This window comes from Pleurodeles waltl, chromosome 9, assembly GCF_031143425.1.
Source record: "Pleurodeles waltl isolate 20211129_DDA chromosome 9, aPleWal1.hap1.20221129, whole genome shotgun sequence".
Taxonomy (NCBI): Eukaryota; Metazoa; Chordata; class Amphibia; order Caudata; family Salamandridae; genus Pleurodeles; species Pleurodeles waltl.
In genome coordinates, this window is record NC_090448.1 from 1,151,338,826 (window position 1) to 1,151,357,488 (window position 18,663).

Here is an 18,663-nt window from a genome sequence, read left to right on the forward strand (position 1 = left end):
AAAGGTTTTCTTTGTTCCCTGGGCCTCTCTAAGCCGACTGCCTTTGGAGTGTCCATCTCCGTCTTCATTCCAGCTATTTCCTCATCCCTATGACATCCAAATAGTGTGGTGCCAGAGAAAGGAAAATTTATTATTTTCCTTTGTGCTTTTGGTTTGAGGGTAGTAAGACGGAGCCAAGAATGTCTACAGACAGCAACCCCGTGTCAATATTTGTGTGCCTCTAAAATGGATAAGTTTGCTGCAGCACTAATAACTTGATTGGATACTATCAAACCTTCATTTAGGATTTCCATAAAATCCTCTCTCTCTAACTGGGGAGATGCTCTACAAACTGTTGCATGGATTCCCACAGTGACCTATCATATCTGCCTAGAAGGGCAGTGTCACTGGCTGCTTTTATGGAGGTTGCTGAGGAACTGCACAGTTTATGACCTAAGGAGTTCAACTTGTGACTCTCCTTATCTGGTAGTACTGTAGAGGTGGGAGGAGTGGCATGTTGTTTCTTCGCCGCTAGTATAATCACCGAATCTGGTGTAGGATCTGTCCGGAGGAAAGCAGGATCTTGCTCCGGAGGGCGATACTTCTTATGAAGTCTGGATGGGGCCAGTTTAACTGTGGCTGGAGTCGGTAAAAGATCCATGGCTGGCTCAAGGAGACATGGCACCAGTGGAAGTAGCAGTTGAGATGCTGTTCTGTGCTGAGGCGTCACAAAAATAATTGAGGTTGTAGTGGTCGGAATTGACAGGGGTATATTTAGTTTTGCAGTTCCCCTCACCAACCGCTCCTGAAAAGTTGTGATGTTGTCCACCGGTGAAACTCGAGCTGGTGGAGAGTCAGACAGTGTTGGTGAATATCTTCCAGTTGAAGTGGAGGATGTGTCAGTAGTCCGATGGTAAGATCAGGAATGCGAGTGGCAAGAATGATGACCATGGCAGTTAGCCGAAGAGCGCCTTGATCTATGTCGGTGCCTACTTGAAGTGATGGAGTAACCTGGACCTTGATCTGGGAGTGTCCCATGGTTGCAGGAGTGGTGCCTGTGAAGCAGGCACATTCGGAGTTGGCTGAGGAGGTATTGGTGGAGGCGGAGGTGAGGAGGAGATGAGGATGGAGGAGAACAAGGCTTAACACTTTAGGAAGGGGAGTATGTTATGGAATATTCTAAATCAGGAGAAGAATAAATGTGTCTCCTCTTTTTCTTGCCTCCTGTAATGTTACAGATGGTGAAAGACTCCTCAACATTGATCTTCTATGACTCGACAGCAATCTCCTCTGATGCCTCAACCTCAATCTACTCATTGATGGTGATTGACGGCGGCATTTAGACAATGAAGTTGCCCTCGACATTTCAGTTGCCCTGGACGGTGATCTATGATGGCGTGTCGACGAGGACCTTGATGGCGAGTGATGACGACGTTGCAGTATAGATGAATTTCTCGATGTCGAACGAGGTCTGTGTGTCGACGTCGACTTGTCATATGTCGGCATTGTTCTTCGCTGCTTGCTCGACATCGATGATGGTGAACGGGTAGGCGCAGTATCTCTCATCGACGTCGATCCTCTCAATGTTGACCGAGACCAGTGTCTTTTCTGCGCTGTCGTTTTCTTTCTGGAAGTAAGAGAGACAGCTGGCAGGGACCTGGTAGAGGATTGACCCTCTCCTCACGCAGAGGTCCCTCCTTCATGTGAAGTTGTCTGCCTTTGCCGATCCTCCGTGCCATGTAGTCGGATTTTCTCCCTGTCTCTTTCAGTGTTGGCAAAACTCAGGAACTTGACTTGAGGAAGGGGAAATTATATGGACTTCATGGGGGTCTGTTTTGGCCTTATTTCTCCCACAGGCAGGGTGCTTGATAAACAAGGATGGCATTTTGTTTGACAAAAAAAATTGCTTTTCAGTTAAAACATGAAGAAACTATTAGGGAGAAATAAAAAACGTTGAGCAAAACAGTTGTCAACAAAATCTGTGAGGACTTTGTGGAGAAAAAAAACAACTTTTATAAGGTTGAGGTCAGTGCTCCAGGATCCTGTCAGCTGGAGCTGGAAAATAGAACTGAGGCAACTGTCACCTGCTCAGCATGATGGGATACTGGTGGTCTATGGCTTCTTAAAGACACAGGCTCTATTTTCACTCATATAACGGCAGCCTATGGGGCTACACTGTCTTAAATTGCTTCATCTCTCTGTTACTCCAAAAAAGGGTTTTTTAAAAGACATTTATGCAGTTTTTACTAAAACAACATCAAATTACATAGAGATGCAATCTATTGGCCCCTTTTTTAATTAAAGGTGAAGATTTGGGGCCACTGTAGCATAATAATTTTCTCAGAAGTGCTCCGTGGTCCCCACATGAGGACGGGACTATTCAATGCTTATGACTATAAATGGAAATTCTCTACAGAAGAACTATTTATTTATTTTAAATTAGTATTTGTATTTTCAATGCACGTATAAAAACCTTTAAAGTATGTTCTAAAGCAGTATAAAGCAGCATACGAAGTGTGTAACAGAACATTGAGGTAAGCACAGGCATGTTAGACATGTTGATATTTACTAAATTTGTTAAATGCGTCTGTGATGTATTTTTAAAGGGTTTGCGCTCATGCATGGAGCAGTTTTCTCGTGTTTCAGCTGCCATTACATAGCAAAGAGCAAATTCTTACCTCGTCCTTTATGGTTTTCAGATGAAGCTTCAGCTCCCTGCAAAACCTTTCTTAAATACCTCAAGAGGTAGTGTATTTAAAAAGGCAGGGAAAGGGTACTTGCCTTGTTCCATGAGGAATAACGTGAGCAGCGCCAAACAAGCTGCTTAGCTCAAGGTTACCCTCCTAATACAACCTTTCTTCTTACTACCTGTCTGCTTGATGTTTCTGGTGGGCTTCCTTTCTTGCATCTTTCTGCTGCTGTATTTTTCCCGCAGACTGCAAGGCACCTCCGATCTCCATGGTGGAAAAAAAAATCTGAGAGCATGCACACACACAAAGTGGGTTGTAGCCGAAGCCAGCGGGATCTGATTTCACACACACCCATTAAAAAGAACAAGTTAAAATAAAAGCAAGTAGTACTTTCCGAATTCAACCACTAGATGACAGAATATGCAAAGTATAGGAATATAGACTACATCCATGCTGCAAAATTGCCTAGGATCACACAATTTGGGCAATTAGGGAAGCCAGGTCTTGATTCCATGTTATCTGGTTTCATATTTTGAAAGTCAACTACCAGATGGGTATCTCTGTCAAACTCTCTCTTTCTCCTTTTTAGATCAAAGGTCACTGTTTTGTCTTTCATTCTTGGCTCATGACAAAACTTTCACAAAGATACAGACCTGACTTGGGGCACCCATACCCAACTACCAAGGAAAGAATGCATTTATTTTGGGGGTGTCACACCCCAAACCCCCACTGAAGCTATGCCCCTGGTTATTACAGGTAGACAGTATTACTCTGGATATGAAACTACCATATCTGTGGCAGGCAGCATTGAGATTTGGCTTTATAACATGCAGATCCTCTCTAACTCCTGGAGAAACATTTTTCATCCCCAAAATATTTTTAACATGATATGACATACAGGTAGTGCTGGAATTGGAAAGATTTTACTACTGGAACCCATATATTGGGGGTGTATGTGTGTCAGAGGAAAGGGGATGGAGTCATGAGGGGCAGACCTTGAAAAGCAAAGTCAGACACTTGACTTAAATATTTATTTTAACAAATCTGCTAGAAAGAAATTGGAAACAATGACAAATGTGTCAGCAAATCTGTTCTAACTTAGTATATTAGTCACAAAGAGGCTGCATTTGAAAATATCTTACAGGGTTAAGACACCTGCTGCAGAGAACTTTGGTCCTGACTTAGATCTTGGCGGAGGAAATACTCTCTCACAAACATGAAGGATATCCCATCCGTCTTATTATGAACCCTACAGGAGATAATGGGATCGCAAAACGGTAGATAGGGTATTTATCACGTTTGTAACGGAGTATTCCCCTCCACCAAGAACTAAATCAAGCCCTTTGTGTGCCATACAATTTTGAGGGGGTTATAATAGTGGTAAGATAACTCCGGTGGTTAATGCAGGCCTCGGAGAGTTTTGTGCTTTGTCCAATTCCTGTTTTGACTCAGAAAGTACCATAGAGTGCCAATGCTTCTGCTGCCAAGAACATTGTATAACTGGTACATCACAGTTTTGTATCTTATGCAGATGGAAAAGTGGGCTAATACTTTTGATACTGAGATTGTTTTGTTATTTCTAGTTCATAAGTTGATGTCCTTCTCATATATATCACAGTAATGTATTTACCAGCATCAAGGAGCTGCATGCAAACTATAAAGTCAAGGTTTTAGATCCTTATTGTTTTTTCTCACAAAGTGGTTATTCTAGTACTGCAAAGAAGGGCCCTCTTGGAATTAATAAAGTCTTGTTAGTACAAACAACCCCAACTACTGTGTTACCTTTTATATCCTGACTTTGTGTTTCTCTTGACTGTTCACTGTTAACATATAGGGCCTCATTACGGCCCTGGCGGCTGGCGGTAAGCTGGTGGTAACACCGCCAACAGGCTGGCTGTGTACCACCAGCTATTATGCCCGTGGTGCAATAACCATGGCCATACCACTGGCCCCACCATTATACCCCATAATCCGCTGCCCTGGGGATTATGAGTCCCCGACTGCCAGCCTGGTCAGGGCGGTAAACACCGCCATGGAAAGGCTGGCTGTAAGGAGAACTTGGGGTGCCTCTGGGGGACCCTGCACTGCCCATGCACTTAGCATGGGCAGTGCAGGGGCCCTCGGGCATAGCCCCATCGCGCATTTCACTGCCCGAATTTCACGCAGTGAAATGTGTGACAGGTGCTACTGCACCCGCTGCACATCAGCATTGCCGCCGGCTCTATTAAGAGCCGGCAGCAATGTTGATGTGACTTTTCCGCTGGGCCAGCGGACGGTAACACTGTTACCATCCGCTGGCCCAGCAGAAAAGTCCAAATAGAGAGCCAGAAATACCGCCAGCACTGGCAGTATACTGGCGCCTGCCACTTCAGCGGTCTTCTGTGAAGACCGTCGAAGTTGTAATGAGGGCCATAATGTCTACAAGTGTTGATGATATGTGATTCCTGAACCTTATAACCCTCATTGTCTTAAGTAACATATCTTGTACATTGATTTACGCACGTATGATTTATTGTGTCTAGGATGTAAATCGCTCCAACAGCCTACACTGGGATGAGTAGTGCTATTAAACAACTGAAAATACAATAAATTAGTAGGTGCCATTTAAATCATTATTTTTTTTCATCGTCTTTTTATTCATTTTTCACAGTTGTAACATTAGCACTACCATACATATTGTGAAAATAAATCATTATTAATGTAATTACTCGTACACATATATAAATCTTGATTCTTACACTGCATGTACACCTCTTAGATAGTCAAAGTCAAAAACTTGTCCCCAAGTCCTGGGTTCTCTAAAGTACTTGTGAAGTGATAAGCTTTGTGCCTTTGCTTCCTTCTATTGCATTGGCATCTAGGTATTAGGCTCCATATGCCTCCCAGCTAGGATGACAGTTTAACAAAAGAAGGGCTGATGGCTCTTTAAATAAGGCCTTTGTTTGTGCCCAGCTGGAAGTGAAAATAAGAAAGCCCCCTCGCTGCTTGTAGGCTGTTGCACTGAAGAGAATGCAGACACCGTGCTGACACTGCTGAATTGTGTACAGGTGTAGGAAAATTATGCCAGGACAGATTCAGAATATTTCCCTGGGTCAACCAGATCCAGATCTTGCCCAGAAAAATCTGTCAGAACTGTGATACGGTGAGATCCCTGAACTTTCCAGCCCTCCATTCAGGCATCAGCAAATAACCATGTCTTGGGCCTTTAATTCAGATACAATGGTCCCCAGGCCATTCAAAGCGATATGCACCGTACTTGCAACTGCAAAACATATGCTGTTGTGCAGTCGCGGCTTGCTTGGGTTACTGGGGGCAGGACAGCAGGCGTGGTGGGGGGGGAGGAATTAATAACATTTTTAAAAAACATTTTTAAAAAACATACCTCTGCTCCCGCGCCGCCCCTCTGCTCCTTCACCGTTGACTGCAGGCACAAGCTCCCGGCCTGCCCTGCCGCCACTCCTGCCCCTGCTCAACACAGCTGCTGGGCTGGAGAGAGACCTGTGCGCATGTGTGTTTGGCCGGCCCGAGACAGCCGGCCAAACACACATGTACTCTGAGTCCCCTCTGCTCGTCACCCCCAATGCCTCACCCCTTTCACAAGGAAAGGATAATAAACAGAGTTTATTATCCTTTCCTTGTGAAAGGATCTGCAGCGAAGGAGGAGCCGCCACTGCTGTTGTGTGCCAAGTGCCAGGAAAGAGACCCCAGAGGAAGCCTAAGCTACACCACCCTTCCAGTACCTGATCATTTTGCATTGCTGACATCTTGAGGATTCCCCAGGAGTCTGCCTAGAAAATCCACCAAAGCTCAGCCCAAGAATACTCAGCAGGGAGCATCTTCATACCACACAGCTGAATACTTCATGTGCAATACATATTTTGTTTACAAATTATCAATACCATTCAAACTAACCTGGAGCTCCCGAGACAGAACGACGTTAGTTAAGTCAATAGGGCTTGGATTGTAGCCATTTCCCTGGAATCAAATAATGAAGAAAAACTAAATGATTTTTGGTGAAGAAACGTAATAAATCATGACACCTTTGAATAACACTTGCTGCGAAATATTACTTTAAATACACATATCATACATAGTATCCTTCAATCCATGCCTCTAATTTTCTTATTCCTGCCTAGCTGTACTATCAACAGTAATAAGAAAATGGTGGAGGTGCTCAAGTAATAAATTATTACAGTTGATTTGTGACATCACAATGCCTGACAGGGCAGGCAGACAGTGTGATGGAGAGGCCAGTGGCAGAAATACAAGTTCTACATAAATAGTGAAACTGCTTCCCTGAAATGAAGTCATTAGCAGAGAGGAGCATTTATGGGAGCACGTTTATTTTCGCACAGCTTTAATTCATTACAGGAAAGCAGCAATCTCTCTGCGTGTTACCACACATAATGAAGCTGCTTTGGAAACTGACTTACATCACACTGCTCATAGTAATATATGCAACAAATTACTAGTTATCTACAGGCATGTTTAATTTCTCACTATTTTTGTTCTACATGTTTGCAACTATACTCATTCAGATAAGTTGTGATTAACATGAAAATCTGAAACTACTCTGGGTAAGAATTTCGGTTGAGTTCACATAACTACTTCACTGCTTAAGAAATACTCTGTATGGTTCATGAGAGCATAAAGCTTGAATCTTGCTAACCCTTCGTGGCAATGTGATGGCATCATGAAAAGTGGCCTTCAAAGAAATATATTGTAATGAGGCTTTATGGAAAGGTTTAAAAGGTGAAGCAATGAGACATGAAAGCATAATGTTTAACTCCTAAAAAGGAGGGTTGCATTAAAACACTTTTTTAACGCATTCTAAAATGTCTTTGACAACAGGAATTTTGAAAAAATATATTTTCTGTAGGCAGTAATAGCTGCCAAATGGACTTTAACAGAAAACAACTGTAAACAATAAGAAGTACAAATGGAATTAAAGCTCTTTCTTGGCACCTCGTTGGATCAACGTTCTTGTCAGAACACCAGACACAAAATATCTCCCATTTGAATGAATATAAGGCTCGTGTGCATGAACATTTACCCTCTTTCAGAATTTCCATACATTCTTGTGCCAGCTTCAAGTGGCCATATTGCATGAGTTCAGGAGCCATGCTGCCAAACTCAAAACATGGAAGATTGGGATGAACAATCTGGCCTACGAACTTCATGAGATGGTCTGGCCTGCACAGAAGCCTCATGTGTGGTCTTCTGAGATGTACAACTGTTGGGGCCATTCTGAAGATATCAAAATTATTTTGGCTCCTGAGTAAGACAGCTTGATGATCACTGCTGAATCAGGGTTATAGGTGGAAAAGCATAGAGAAATTTGCCAGACTAGTTGATCCATAGGTCATTGCTCTTTGGCCCTGGTTGGGAGAGCCTTGAGGCAAAGTCTGGGCATTTTTTGTTCTCTGCGGTATCAGAGAGGTCTATACGAGGAAAACTCTAGGGCAGAAGACGTTATGAATGACCGAGTCATTGAGGACCCACTCATGATTGTCTTGAACAGATCTATTGAGGTAGTCCGCTTGTGTTCTGGATGCCCGGTAAATGGGATGCAGTGATCCCTAGGTTTCTGGCCAGGAACCAATTCCATATTGTTACCAACGATAACGCTCGACCTTGTTCCCCCTTGTTTGATCAAATAGAACATCATTGTTTTGTTGTCTGAACAAGGAGGGAGTCCTTCTTGAAAGATGGTTTTAAAAATCTTTATGGCCAAGTGACCAGCTTTCAGTTCTAGAAGGTTGATATGGTACATCATTATTTTCGTGGACCACTTTCCATGTATCTGAAGGTGATCCATATTTGCACCCCAACCTGAAGGGGAGGCCTCAGTCATTATTGCCTGTGATGGAACCTTCTGATGAAAGGGCTTTGAGAAGGAGATTTTTTAATTTACACCACCATCTGAGAGATTGCTTCACTTAGAGGGGAAGTGATCTTTTCTTCTCCATTTCTTGAATATTGGCTTCACTTGTCTTCCAGGCACTCTTGTGGTGGTCTCACATGGAGGCGGGTGTTCAGTGTTCGACAGATGCAGGATGCCATGGAACCCAGCAGAGATAAGACTTGTCTCACCGTTGGATGGGAAGCTTTTGTTAGAGTTTGACATTTCAGATGTATGGATAACAGTCTCTCGTCCAAAGGATACACTTTTGCTTTTATGGTATCAATAGTTGCTGCTAGGTAAAAAAGACTGCACTGGCAATGAGGTTTAGTTGCTGTTGACTCGTGTGGAGCTAATCATTTGAGAGTAGAGGCAGTTATGTGACAATGTTGCCAAGCCTATTGATGCGATGAAGCCTTGATGAACTTGTTGTTTAGATATGGATAGAAGATCTTGATTTTCCTTATAAATGTAGTGACCACAGCCATACACTTTGAAAAGGTTCAGGGGGTTGATTTGAGGCCAAAAGGGAGTAAATTGTACTGTAAGTGGTTGTTTCCAAGCACGAATCTCAGGAATTTGTGGTGCCTTCTGGCTATCGGAATATGAAAGTACGCATCTTGAAGATCTATGGAACATAACCATTACCCTCGATGGATTTGAGGATACATTTTTAATGCTAGCATTCTGAATTTCATCCTCCATGGCCATTTATTTGCAACTTTTATATCTAGGAGGGGTGCAAATTTATTTTGTGGACCTTTCTTTTTCACAAAAAAGTAATATGAATAAATTCTCCCTTCTCTTTGGGGAAAAGGTACAGGCTCCACTGCTTGCTTTTGCAGAAAAATGTTTGCTTCTTTTTGCAGCATTTCCAGATCTGGATGTTTTTGGTGCAGTAGCTGCTGGAGGATTAATGAATCTGAGATAGTAAACATTCTGTACAATATTCAGAATCAATGTGCCTTTTGTGATGGAACTCCGCTTTTCCAGGTATTTGGCAGTACTTCCCCCTACCAAAGTGGGTAATGGAAGAAGGGGAAGCAGTGTCTCATTGTATGGGACCTGTAGGAGGTTTCCTGCCTGAGCTGTTCGGTCACCACCTCTTTCTTTTAGTTGTCACCTTTGATTTCGTTTGAACGGTCCTTGCTGTTGTTGTTCTAGATGACTTAGAGTTCATTGATGAGGCTGTACCCTCTGAGAATAATAGCGCCGTTCCCAGGGCATGTAAGAATGCTTCTTCTGCACCTTACTTTTCTCCAGTCCAACTGCTTTTAGGGACTTCATCCCGGTTTTCACACAAGCCATCTCATTGTCTGTATGACTCTCAAGTAAAGTGGTGCCAGAGAAGGGTGAGACTCCTTTTTGAGAGCTGTTAATTGAAGCAGAGAATGTCTTCTTAAGGTGAATCTGTTGTACCATCATTCCCTCATTTATAACTTCAATAAAATCCTCTATATCATCTCCTGAAAGATCGTCCGCAAATTGCTGTAGAGAGACCCATGGGGATCAGTCATATCTGTCTAGGAGGGCAGTTGCAGATTGTATGTTTGTAGCTGCTGTATCACATACTTTGTGTCCCATAGAGTCCTTCTCTCCTTGTCTGGAAGAACTGTGGACAAAAGATTAGTAGAGTGGACCTTCTGTGCACCCAAGGCCACAACAGAATGTCTCAATGTTAAAGTATTGCATGATGTTGATCCTCTGTGTCTCAACATCGATAGGTGTTGCTACCCATCCCCCTACAATGAGCTTGTTGCCATTGTACCTCACCATCGTAGTCCTCGTAGTTGAACGGGAATGTCGTCATCTTTATGGACTTCTCTTTTTGGATCCCACTCTCACGAAGAGGGTGGTGGCAGAGCCCTGGTAAAGGACTGACCCTCTTCCGCTCTTTGACGTCCTATCTTCATTTACAGCCTTGGAATGGCATTGCAGTTCCCATCTCAAATGGAGGTGAATTCTCTCTCTGTCTTACAGGGTACACCTGCTAAAGGTCTTGCGGTGTTGACATTGCAGTGACTGTCAGGAAGGCAGAGTATACACAGATTATGAGGATCTAATTTAGCATTTTTCTCAATAAGTCAATCAATCAATGCTGGTAAAGTGCAACTACTTACCCGTTAGGGTCTCAAGGCTCTGGGGGATGTGGGGGATGGTAGCATTCACCGGTGAGGTGGTTCTTAAAAAAGCCATGTCTTCAGTTCCTTCGTGAAGCTGAGGTGGGAGGTGTTTTGTCTGATGTAGAGAGGAAGGACGTTCCAGGCGATGGCTACGAGGTAGGAAAAGGAGTGTCCTCCTGTTCTGGTTTTCATGATGTGAGGTACTTCTGCGAGACAGAGCTGGGCTGAGAGTAGGGTTGTGTGGAGTACGTGGAGGTTGAGTCGCTGGTTCAGGTAGGCTGGTCCGGTGTTGTGGAGGACTTTGTGTGCGTGGGTGAGGATCTAAAAGGTGATTCTTTTCTCTATGGGAAGCCAGTGCAGTGTAACCAGGTGTTGCGAGATGTGGCAGTGTCAAGGTAGGTCAAGGACCAGTCTGGCGGCGGCGTTCTGGATGTTTTGTAGTTTGCGGATGAGTTTCTTGTTGATTCCACCATAGAGTGCAATGCCATAGTCCAGTTTGCTGGTGATGAGGGCGTGTGTGACGGTCTTTCTGTGTTCGAGGGGGATCCATTTGAAGGACTTTTCTGCCATTGGAAAATACAGATGACATTTTATTTGCCCGAAAAATACATTTTCCTGTTCTGACAGGAAAATACTCTAGGCATCTAAAGACTATGAGTGAAGCTGGATGTAATGAAATTTGTAAAGAGTGTTAGTGGAAAAAATCCAAAAAAGACAAACTCAGTGCTCCAAGCTTCTGTCACTAGGAGCCAGAAAAAAGAAGTGAGGTACCTTCTACTTGCTGGGCATGATAGGATACTGGGGGACTGTGAACCATAAAAGGGGCAGCGTCAGTTTTCATATGTACATAACTGCAGCCTATGTATCTACATTGCCCTAATTCTCTTTCTCCATGTCCTTTAAAAAGGTTTGTGAAAGAATTAAAGTACAAATTACTTACCTTCAATAACAATATATCTGGTAGAGACATATTCTAGTTGCAGATTCCTTACCCTTGAATTCCCTCAGGCATCAGTCTATTTCAGGAGATTTTTCTTCGAGCAGTACCTCTGCGCTCCATCAGGCGGCATCGGCAGACTCTGCGGGCGTTGTGTTTGCCGTGATGACGTTGCAGTCGTATATAGGCACCACCCCGGCACACTGACGTCAGTTTCTTTTCACGACTTTCCACGCCAGTAGCGTGGAGCCATGAAGAACACAGTGGTGCGCCAAAACTAGGGCCCTTAAAGGGAAGTTCCTGTCCCTAGAAATCAGTTCGCAGTACGGGGAGGATGGGCGGGTCGGTAAGGAATCTGCAACTAGAATATGTCTCTACCAGATATTTAGTTACTGAAGGTAATTAACTTGTACATCTGATAGAGACTTCTAGTTGGAGATTCCTTACCTTTGAATAGATACCAGAGCAATACCATTCCCGGTGGAGGGCTGCGATTCAAGATCACACCAAGAAGTCCTGCAGGACCGAACGGCCAAAGTAGCCGTCCCTGCGGACCTGACTGTCCAGGCAGTATTGTTTGGTAAAAGTGTGCAGAGATGCCCACGTTGCTGCCTGGCGGATGTCCAGGACTAGAATGCCCCATGCTGGTGCTGTGGTAGCAGCAGTAGCTCTGGTGGAGAGAGCATGCAAACCTTCAGGAGGTTGCTTCTTAACCAGAGCATAGCACATTTTGATGCATAAGAGCACTCATCGTGAAATAGTCCTCTTCAGCGCCACTTTCCCCTCCTTTGCAACCACATATCCCACAAAGAGTTGATTGTCCACACAGAAGTCTTTGGTATGATCAAGGTAGAACGCCAACGCTCTTTTTGGTCCAGACAGTGGAGTCTCTCCTCTTCAGGTGAGTAATGTGGGGGTGCATAGAAGGTAGGCAAGGTATTGGACTGCCCGACATGGAAGGGTGTCACTACGTTCGGTAGGAAAGAAGCCCTTTTGCGAAGTACCACTTGGTCAGAATGTATTGCCAGAAAAGGTGGTTTAGATAAAAGAGCCTGGAGCTCACTTACTCTGCGGGCAGAGGTGATGGCAACTAAAAAGACAGTCTTGATGGTTAAGAGCCATAAAGGGCAGTTGTGAAGCGGCTCGAACAGGGAACACATAAGGTATGTTAATACTAGGTTTAGATCTCACTGGGGCACAATAAATGGGATAGGAGGAAAAGGATGTGTGAGGCCTTTAAGAAACCTCCCAGCAATGGGAGATTTAAATAAAGAAGGCTGATCTGGTATCCTCAGGAAAGCAGAGATAGCAGAGATATATCCCTTAAGGGTGCCCAGGGTGGAGCCCTTTTGGGCAAGGGAAAGAATAAAGAGAAGGACCTGAGAAAGAGGAGCATATAGAGGACTGGAAGATTTGTCGATGCACCATGCCACAAATTTCTTTCAACAGTGGGTGTATACGGTTTTGGTTGAAGAAAGCCTGGCTGCCAAGATAACCTTACAGACTTGGGGTGGCAGGTCAAAAGACGTCAACTGTTGCTGCTCAAACTCTACGCAAGGAGGCGGAGGGAGGACAGGTTTGGGTGTATGACCTTACCCTGCTGCTGTGACAGAAGATCCTCCGAAGAGGCAGTCTGATTGGAGGAGCAATGGCCATGCTCAACAGCTCTTGATACCAGACTCTTCGTGCCCAGTCCAGAGCCACCAGGATTACTTGGGACCAGTCTTGCCTGATCTTCTTCAGAACTCTGGGCAGAAGTGGTATGGGTGGAAAGGTGTACAGGAGGCCTGAATTCCACTCGTGACGAAAAGCGTTGCCGGGCGAGTGCGGCCTTGGAAACTCCAATGCGCAAAACAGCTGACATTGTGCGTTCTCTACGGAGGCGAACAAATCTAACCAAGGTTCTCCCCACTAAAGGAAGAGACCTTGTGCCACCTCCGGATGGAGATGCCATTGGTGATCTACCACTAATCCATCAGCTGAGTTTGTCTGTCCTGGCGTTCAGGGAGCCCTCGAGGTGTTGAACCACCAGGGAAATGCCCTAATGTTCCAGCCAAGTCCAGAGGCGAAGAGCCTCTTGACAAAGGGTCCACGACCCCACTCCGCCTTGTGTGTTGCAGTACCGCAGTGGTGTTGTCTGTAAACACCAGCACTGCTTTACCTTTGAGAGAGGGAAGAAATGCTTTTAATGCTAGTGGAATTGCTCGGAGCTCCAGAAGATTGATATGGAGCCCGGTTTCTGCCGGAGACTTGAGGCCTCTGATCTCTGCCTCTCCCATGTGGCCACCCCATACAAGGAGTGACGCATCTGTCACTACTGTAAGATCTGGTTGGGGAAAGGAGAGGGATCTGCCTTTGACCCAATCCTCACTGGAGGTCTCTTGCAGTTCCTTCCGAAATCTTGACCTTGTCGGAGAGATTCCCCTGATGCTGCGCCCACTGGAACCTCAGGTCCCACTGCAGAGCCCCCATATGTCATCTGGCCTTTTGAACTAGCAGGATGCAGGAGGCCATGAGGCCCAGCAGCCTCAGAGTCACTCTCACCAAAATCAAGGTTACAGGCTGAAACATCTGTATCATAGCCCGAATCTCCTGGACTCGCTTTTCAGGAGGATACGCCCGAAACTGTACTGTTTCCAGAGCAGCTCCGATGAAAGGGAGCGTCTGAGAAGGAGTCAGGTGTGACTTCAGCACGTTGATAGTGAACCCCAGCAAATGCCTAGTCTGGAGGCGGGAGATGACTGTCTGGGGCGAGTTCGCCTTCAACAGCCAATCGTCGAGGTAAAGGAAGTCTAGGACCCCTAACCTGAGCAGATAAGCAGCCACCACTACCATCACTTTTGTGAACACCCGAGGGGCACTGGTAAGGCCAAAAGTGAGCATGGTAAACTGAAAGTGCTCAGGACCTACCACGAATCGGAGTTAACGTCCGTGGGCCGGCAAGACAGGAATGCGGAAGCATGCGCCTTGGAAAACAAAAACGCTACCATACAGTCTCCGGGTTCCAGGGCAGATAGGACCTGAGCCTGTGTCAACATTCTGAACTTTGTAGGTAACGTCTGTGTGCCGGCAAGTCGGGAATGTGGAAGAATATGTCTTGCAAGTCCAACGCTACCATTCTGGATCCAGTCTCTGGGATCCAGGGCAGATAGGACCTGAGCCATTGTCAACATTTTGAACTTCTCCTTCCCGAGGAAGAGGTTGAGTGACCGAAGATCTAAGATAGGACGAAGACCCTTGTCCTTTTTTGGCACCTTGAAGTAGTGGGAATAGCAACCATGACCTACTTCTGGCAACTCTCTATAGCTCCTTTGGCCAAAAGGGCTTGGACTTGCTCATGGAGAAGCGCCATATGATCCTCCGATATGCGATTGTATGAAGGTGGCATGGCTGGAGAAGGTGTCTCGAAGGGGGGGGGAGTAGCCTCTTCGGACAATCTGGAGAACCCACCTATCCAAGGTAATGAATTGCCATTGGGGCAGGTGATGGCGAATCCTGCCACCAACTGGTGCCTGGTGTACCCCTGGACTAGGAAGGTTTGGAGGCTGAGGAGGGGGCGGGGTGGACTGGGCGACCTGCTGGCTCACTGTTCCCCAGGGGCATGGGACCTCGTGTCCGCGGCCGCGCAGGGGCTGTACATCATGCGCGGGTCGATGGCCAGGGGGAAAAGAACGCGGTTGGTGCCCCTTCTCTAGCCACGAAAAGGGCGAAAGGTGGAAGGCTGGGGTCTAGGAGCAGGAACAAGGCCAAGGGCCTAGGCCGTGGCTCAGGAATCCTTGAAGTGCTCGAGCACTGAGTCCGCCTTTTCTCCAAAGAGATGTGTGCCATCAAAGGGCATGTCCATCAGAGACTGCTGGACATCCCTTGAGAAGCCAGATGTTCTCAGCCAGGCATGACATCTCAATGCCACCATCGATTCAACCGATCTGCCCAGAGAGTCAGTCGTATCCAGTCCACAACAAATCATGAACTTTGCTGCGTCACTCCTGTCTGTCATGGCTTGGGAAAGGACAGTGCGGGCCTCCTCTGGAACTCTAGGCATCACTTGTGCGACAATATCCCAGAGAGTATGGGAATAGCAGCCCAAAAGGCATGCAGTGTTCACGGACCGCAGCACTAGACTGTTGGAAGAAAACAACTTATTTATTTATTTATTTATTATTTTATTTATTTATTTATTGAATTTATATAGCGCACAGCTACCCGGAGGTTTCCCGGCGCCTAAGACAATGCAAGACAAGGCAGGATCAGGAGAGCAGCTTGGACGGTTACTGGTTAAAGAGCCATGTCTTAAGCTCCTTACGAAATCTAATGAACACCCTTTCATGACGTAAGTAAGAAGGAAGAGAATTCCAGAGAGAGGGAGCTAGGAAGGCAAAAGAACGTCCCCCCATTTTGGCACGTCTGATTCTGGGCACCTGGAATTTTTGTTGATTGGAGGATCGAAGTGAACGAGAGGGCCGATATTGTTGGACCAAGATTTTAAGGTAGTTGGGAGCTAGGCCTGTATTAATTCTATGCATATAGCATAGGGCTTTGAATTTGGTGCGATTCTCAATTCTTAGCCAATGTAGTTCACGAAGTGCACCAGAAGTAGGAGCAATTCTGGGAAGTTGGCAAAGAAGCCTGGCCGCAGAGTTCTGAACAACTTGAAGTTTGTGTAATACTTCTTTATTCGCACCCAAATAGAGCACCTTTTTCGTAGTCCAGTCTAGAAATAACCAGCGCTTGGACCACGGTTCTTTGGGCAGCCACAGGAAGCATCCAGAGAATTTTACGAAGCCACTTCAAGATAGCGAAACAGGTAGAAGCTACTTTAGTCACCTGTTGTTTCATAGTCAACTGGTCGTCGATTATGATGCCCAGGTTACGTGCAGAGAGAGAAGGGATTGGGGGGACACCCATTTCAGAGGGCCAGTGTTGGGGGCCCCAGAGTGATTTTTTGTTTCCAAATATGAGGAGTTCTGTCTTTCCTCCATTAAGTTTGAGTTTATTAAAATGCATCCAATTGGCTATCTTAGGTAATCCTATTTGCAGAGAGGGAGGGTTAGAGGTTTCTTTGGAAGAGAGTGAAAAAATAAGTTGAGTGTCATCAGCATAAGAATAAATAGTTAGACCAGCTTGTTCTGCTGTGCTCGTCAAAGGACTAACATATATATTGAAAAGTAGTGGACTGAGAATGGAGCCCTGAGGGACTCCATAAGGGGATGCGTGAATCAAAGAAGAAGCTGTATGGGAGAAAACCTGAAAAGTCCTATTGGATAAAAAACTGGACAACCACAGGAGGGCTTTGCCGCCAATGCCCTTGATGTTAAGAGTTTTTAGGAGAGAGGAGTGAGATACAGTATCAAAAGCTGCGCTTAAATCCAATAGGATAAGAGCTACTGTTTCTCCTTTGTCAATTTGTTGGCGGATAGTTTCAGTCACACCCAGTAAAGTCGCCTCAGTTGAGTAGCCGGCACGAAAACCAGATTGAGAAGGATGGAGGATGTTACTGGTTTCTACAAACTGGGTCAATTGAAGATTAACATGTTTTTCCAGAATTTTGGAAAAAAAAGGAAGGAGAGAAATTGGGCGGAAGTTAGAGAAAATTTCAGGATCAGAGTTAATTTTCTTTAGTAAAGGAAGAACCATTGCATGCTTCCACAATGCAGGAACGTAAGCTTCCGTAAGTGACAAGTTAAGGAACTGCATGATAAAGAGAAGTATGGAGGGGTCTAGCTTTTGGAATACCGTAATGGGGATAGGATCTTGCGGGGAACCAGACTTAATGCTTGTGAGGATATTAAAAAAAGAGGCAGTATCCATGGGGAGCCATTCATTAAATAGGTTAGTGTTATTAACTTGGGTCGTTTCTTGAGTGATAGGAGAAGGTAAAAAGTGAGTGGATTGGGGTTTAATACTAATGCTGGGATGATTAGAGTAATTGCGGAATTCGAAGTAAATTTTGTCAATTTTATCCACAAAAAAAATTGCCAGATCATTGCATTTTTTGGAATCAAGATCAGGGGGCTAAATAGGCGGGAGTCACCAGAGAGTTCATTTACTACTTCAAACAGCACTTTGGGGCAATTCTGAGATTGTAAAATAATCTTGGTGGCATATTCAGCGCGCGCGGTGTTACACAATCGATGGTAGTTAAAAAGGGCTAGTTTGTAAGTAGATTTCCTGTCTGGATCATAGTTTTTTCGCCATTTCCTTTCCAAGTTCTTGCATTTAGTTTTTTCTGTTTTAAGTATTTCTGAAAACCAGGGGGTGGGAGGATGCTGGTAGCCCTGTTTGTTCTTTTTATTTGATAGAGGAAGACATTCATCAATGGCAGAGGTAAACCAATCAAGGATAACCCCGTCATCTCTTATACTCGTGATCGATGGTAAGGTTTTTTTCAGCTTTGAGTTCAGAATATTAATATCTACATTTTTCCAGTTTCTATAAGTACTGGATTTGGCGAGGGAAGCGGAGGGAGTCGGACCCTGTTTTTGTACAATCATAAATTCCACCAAAAAATGATCAGACCATGGAATGGGAATGGCTTGTTTACATGAAATGGTAGCAAGATTGGAAAAAATAGGGTCTAATAAATAACCTGCCTTATGCGTGGGGCCTGAATTAAGTAGAAGAACATTTAGTGCCGCTAAGTTATCTAGAAGAGTAGCGCTCGTAGTACAAGATATATCATTGAAATGTAACTTCTCCCCCAAGTTAGCCAGTCTTTTTGATACCCTAGCCGGGGGTGCGGTAGGGAATGTGACCGATGAAGAGAAATCCTGGATGACAAGGCTCTCAGGCGTGGGGTGTTGGGTGAGGAATTTTGGGTCTGTCAGCACAGGCCGATGGCGGCGGGCAATTGTCCTATTCACAGGACCCCTTGTGCTGGGTCTGGACCAAGTACCCAAAATGACGTCTGTCAGTGCCTCATTAACGGGAAGAAGGAGTTCTGATGTGGAAGACACCGGCTGAAGCAACGTCGGTTAGGATATTAGGCCTAACCTCCACAGAAGGTGGCTCAAGGTCCAAGACCTCAGTCGCCCT

The 18,663-nt window shown here is 45.1% G+C and overlaps 1 protein-coding gene across 9 annotated transcripts in view; it reads right to left on the reverse strand.

Moving 5' to 3' along the window:
- Positions 1–18,663, reverse strand: part of RYR3 (ryanodine receptor 3) — a 1,450,647-nt gene that overhangs the window by 621,220 nt on the left and 810,764 nt on the right. For all 9 annotated transcript variants that reach the window (XM_069208992.1, XM_069208994.1, XM_069208991.1 and 6 more), the window contains one exon: positions 6,582–6,644. In XM_069208992.1, the coding sequence (XP_069065093.1) occupies positions 6,582–6,644 (63 nt within the window). The remainder of the gene's footprint in view (positions 1–6,581; positions 6,645–18,663) is intronic.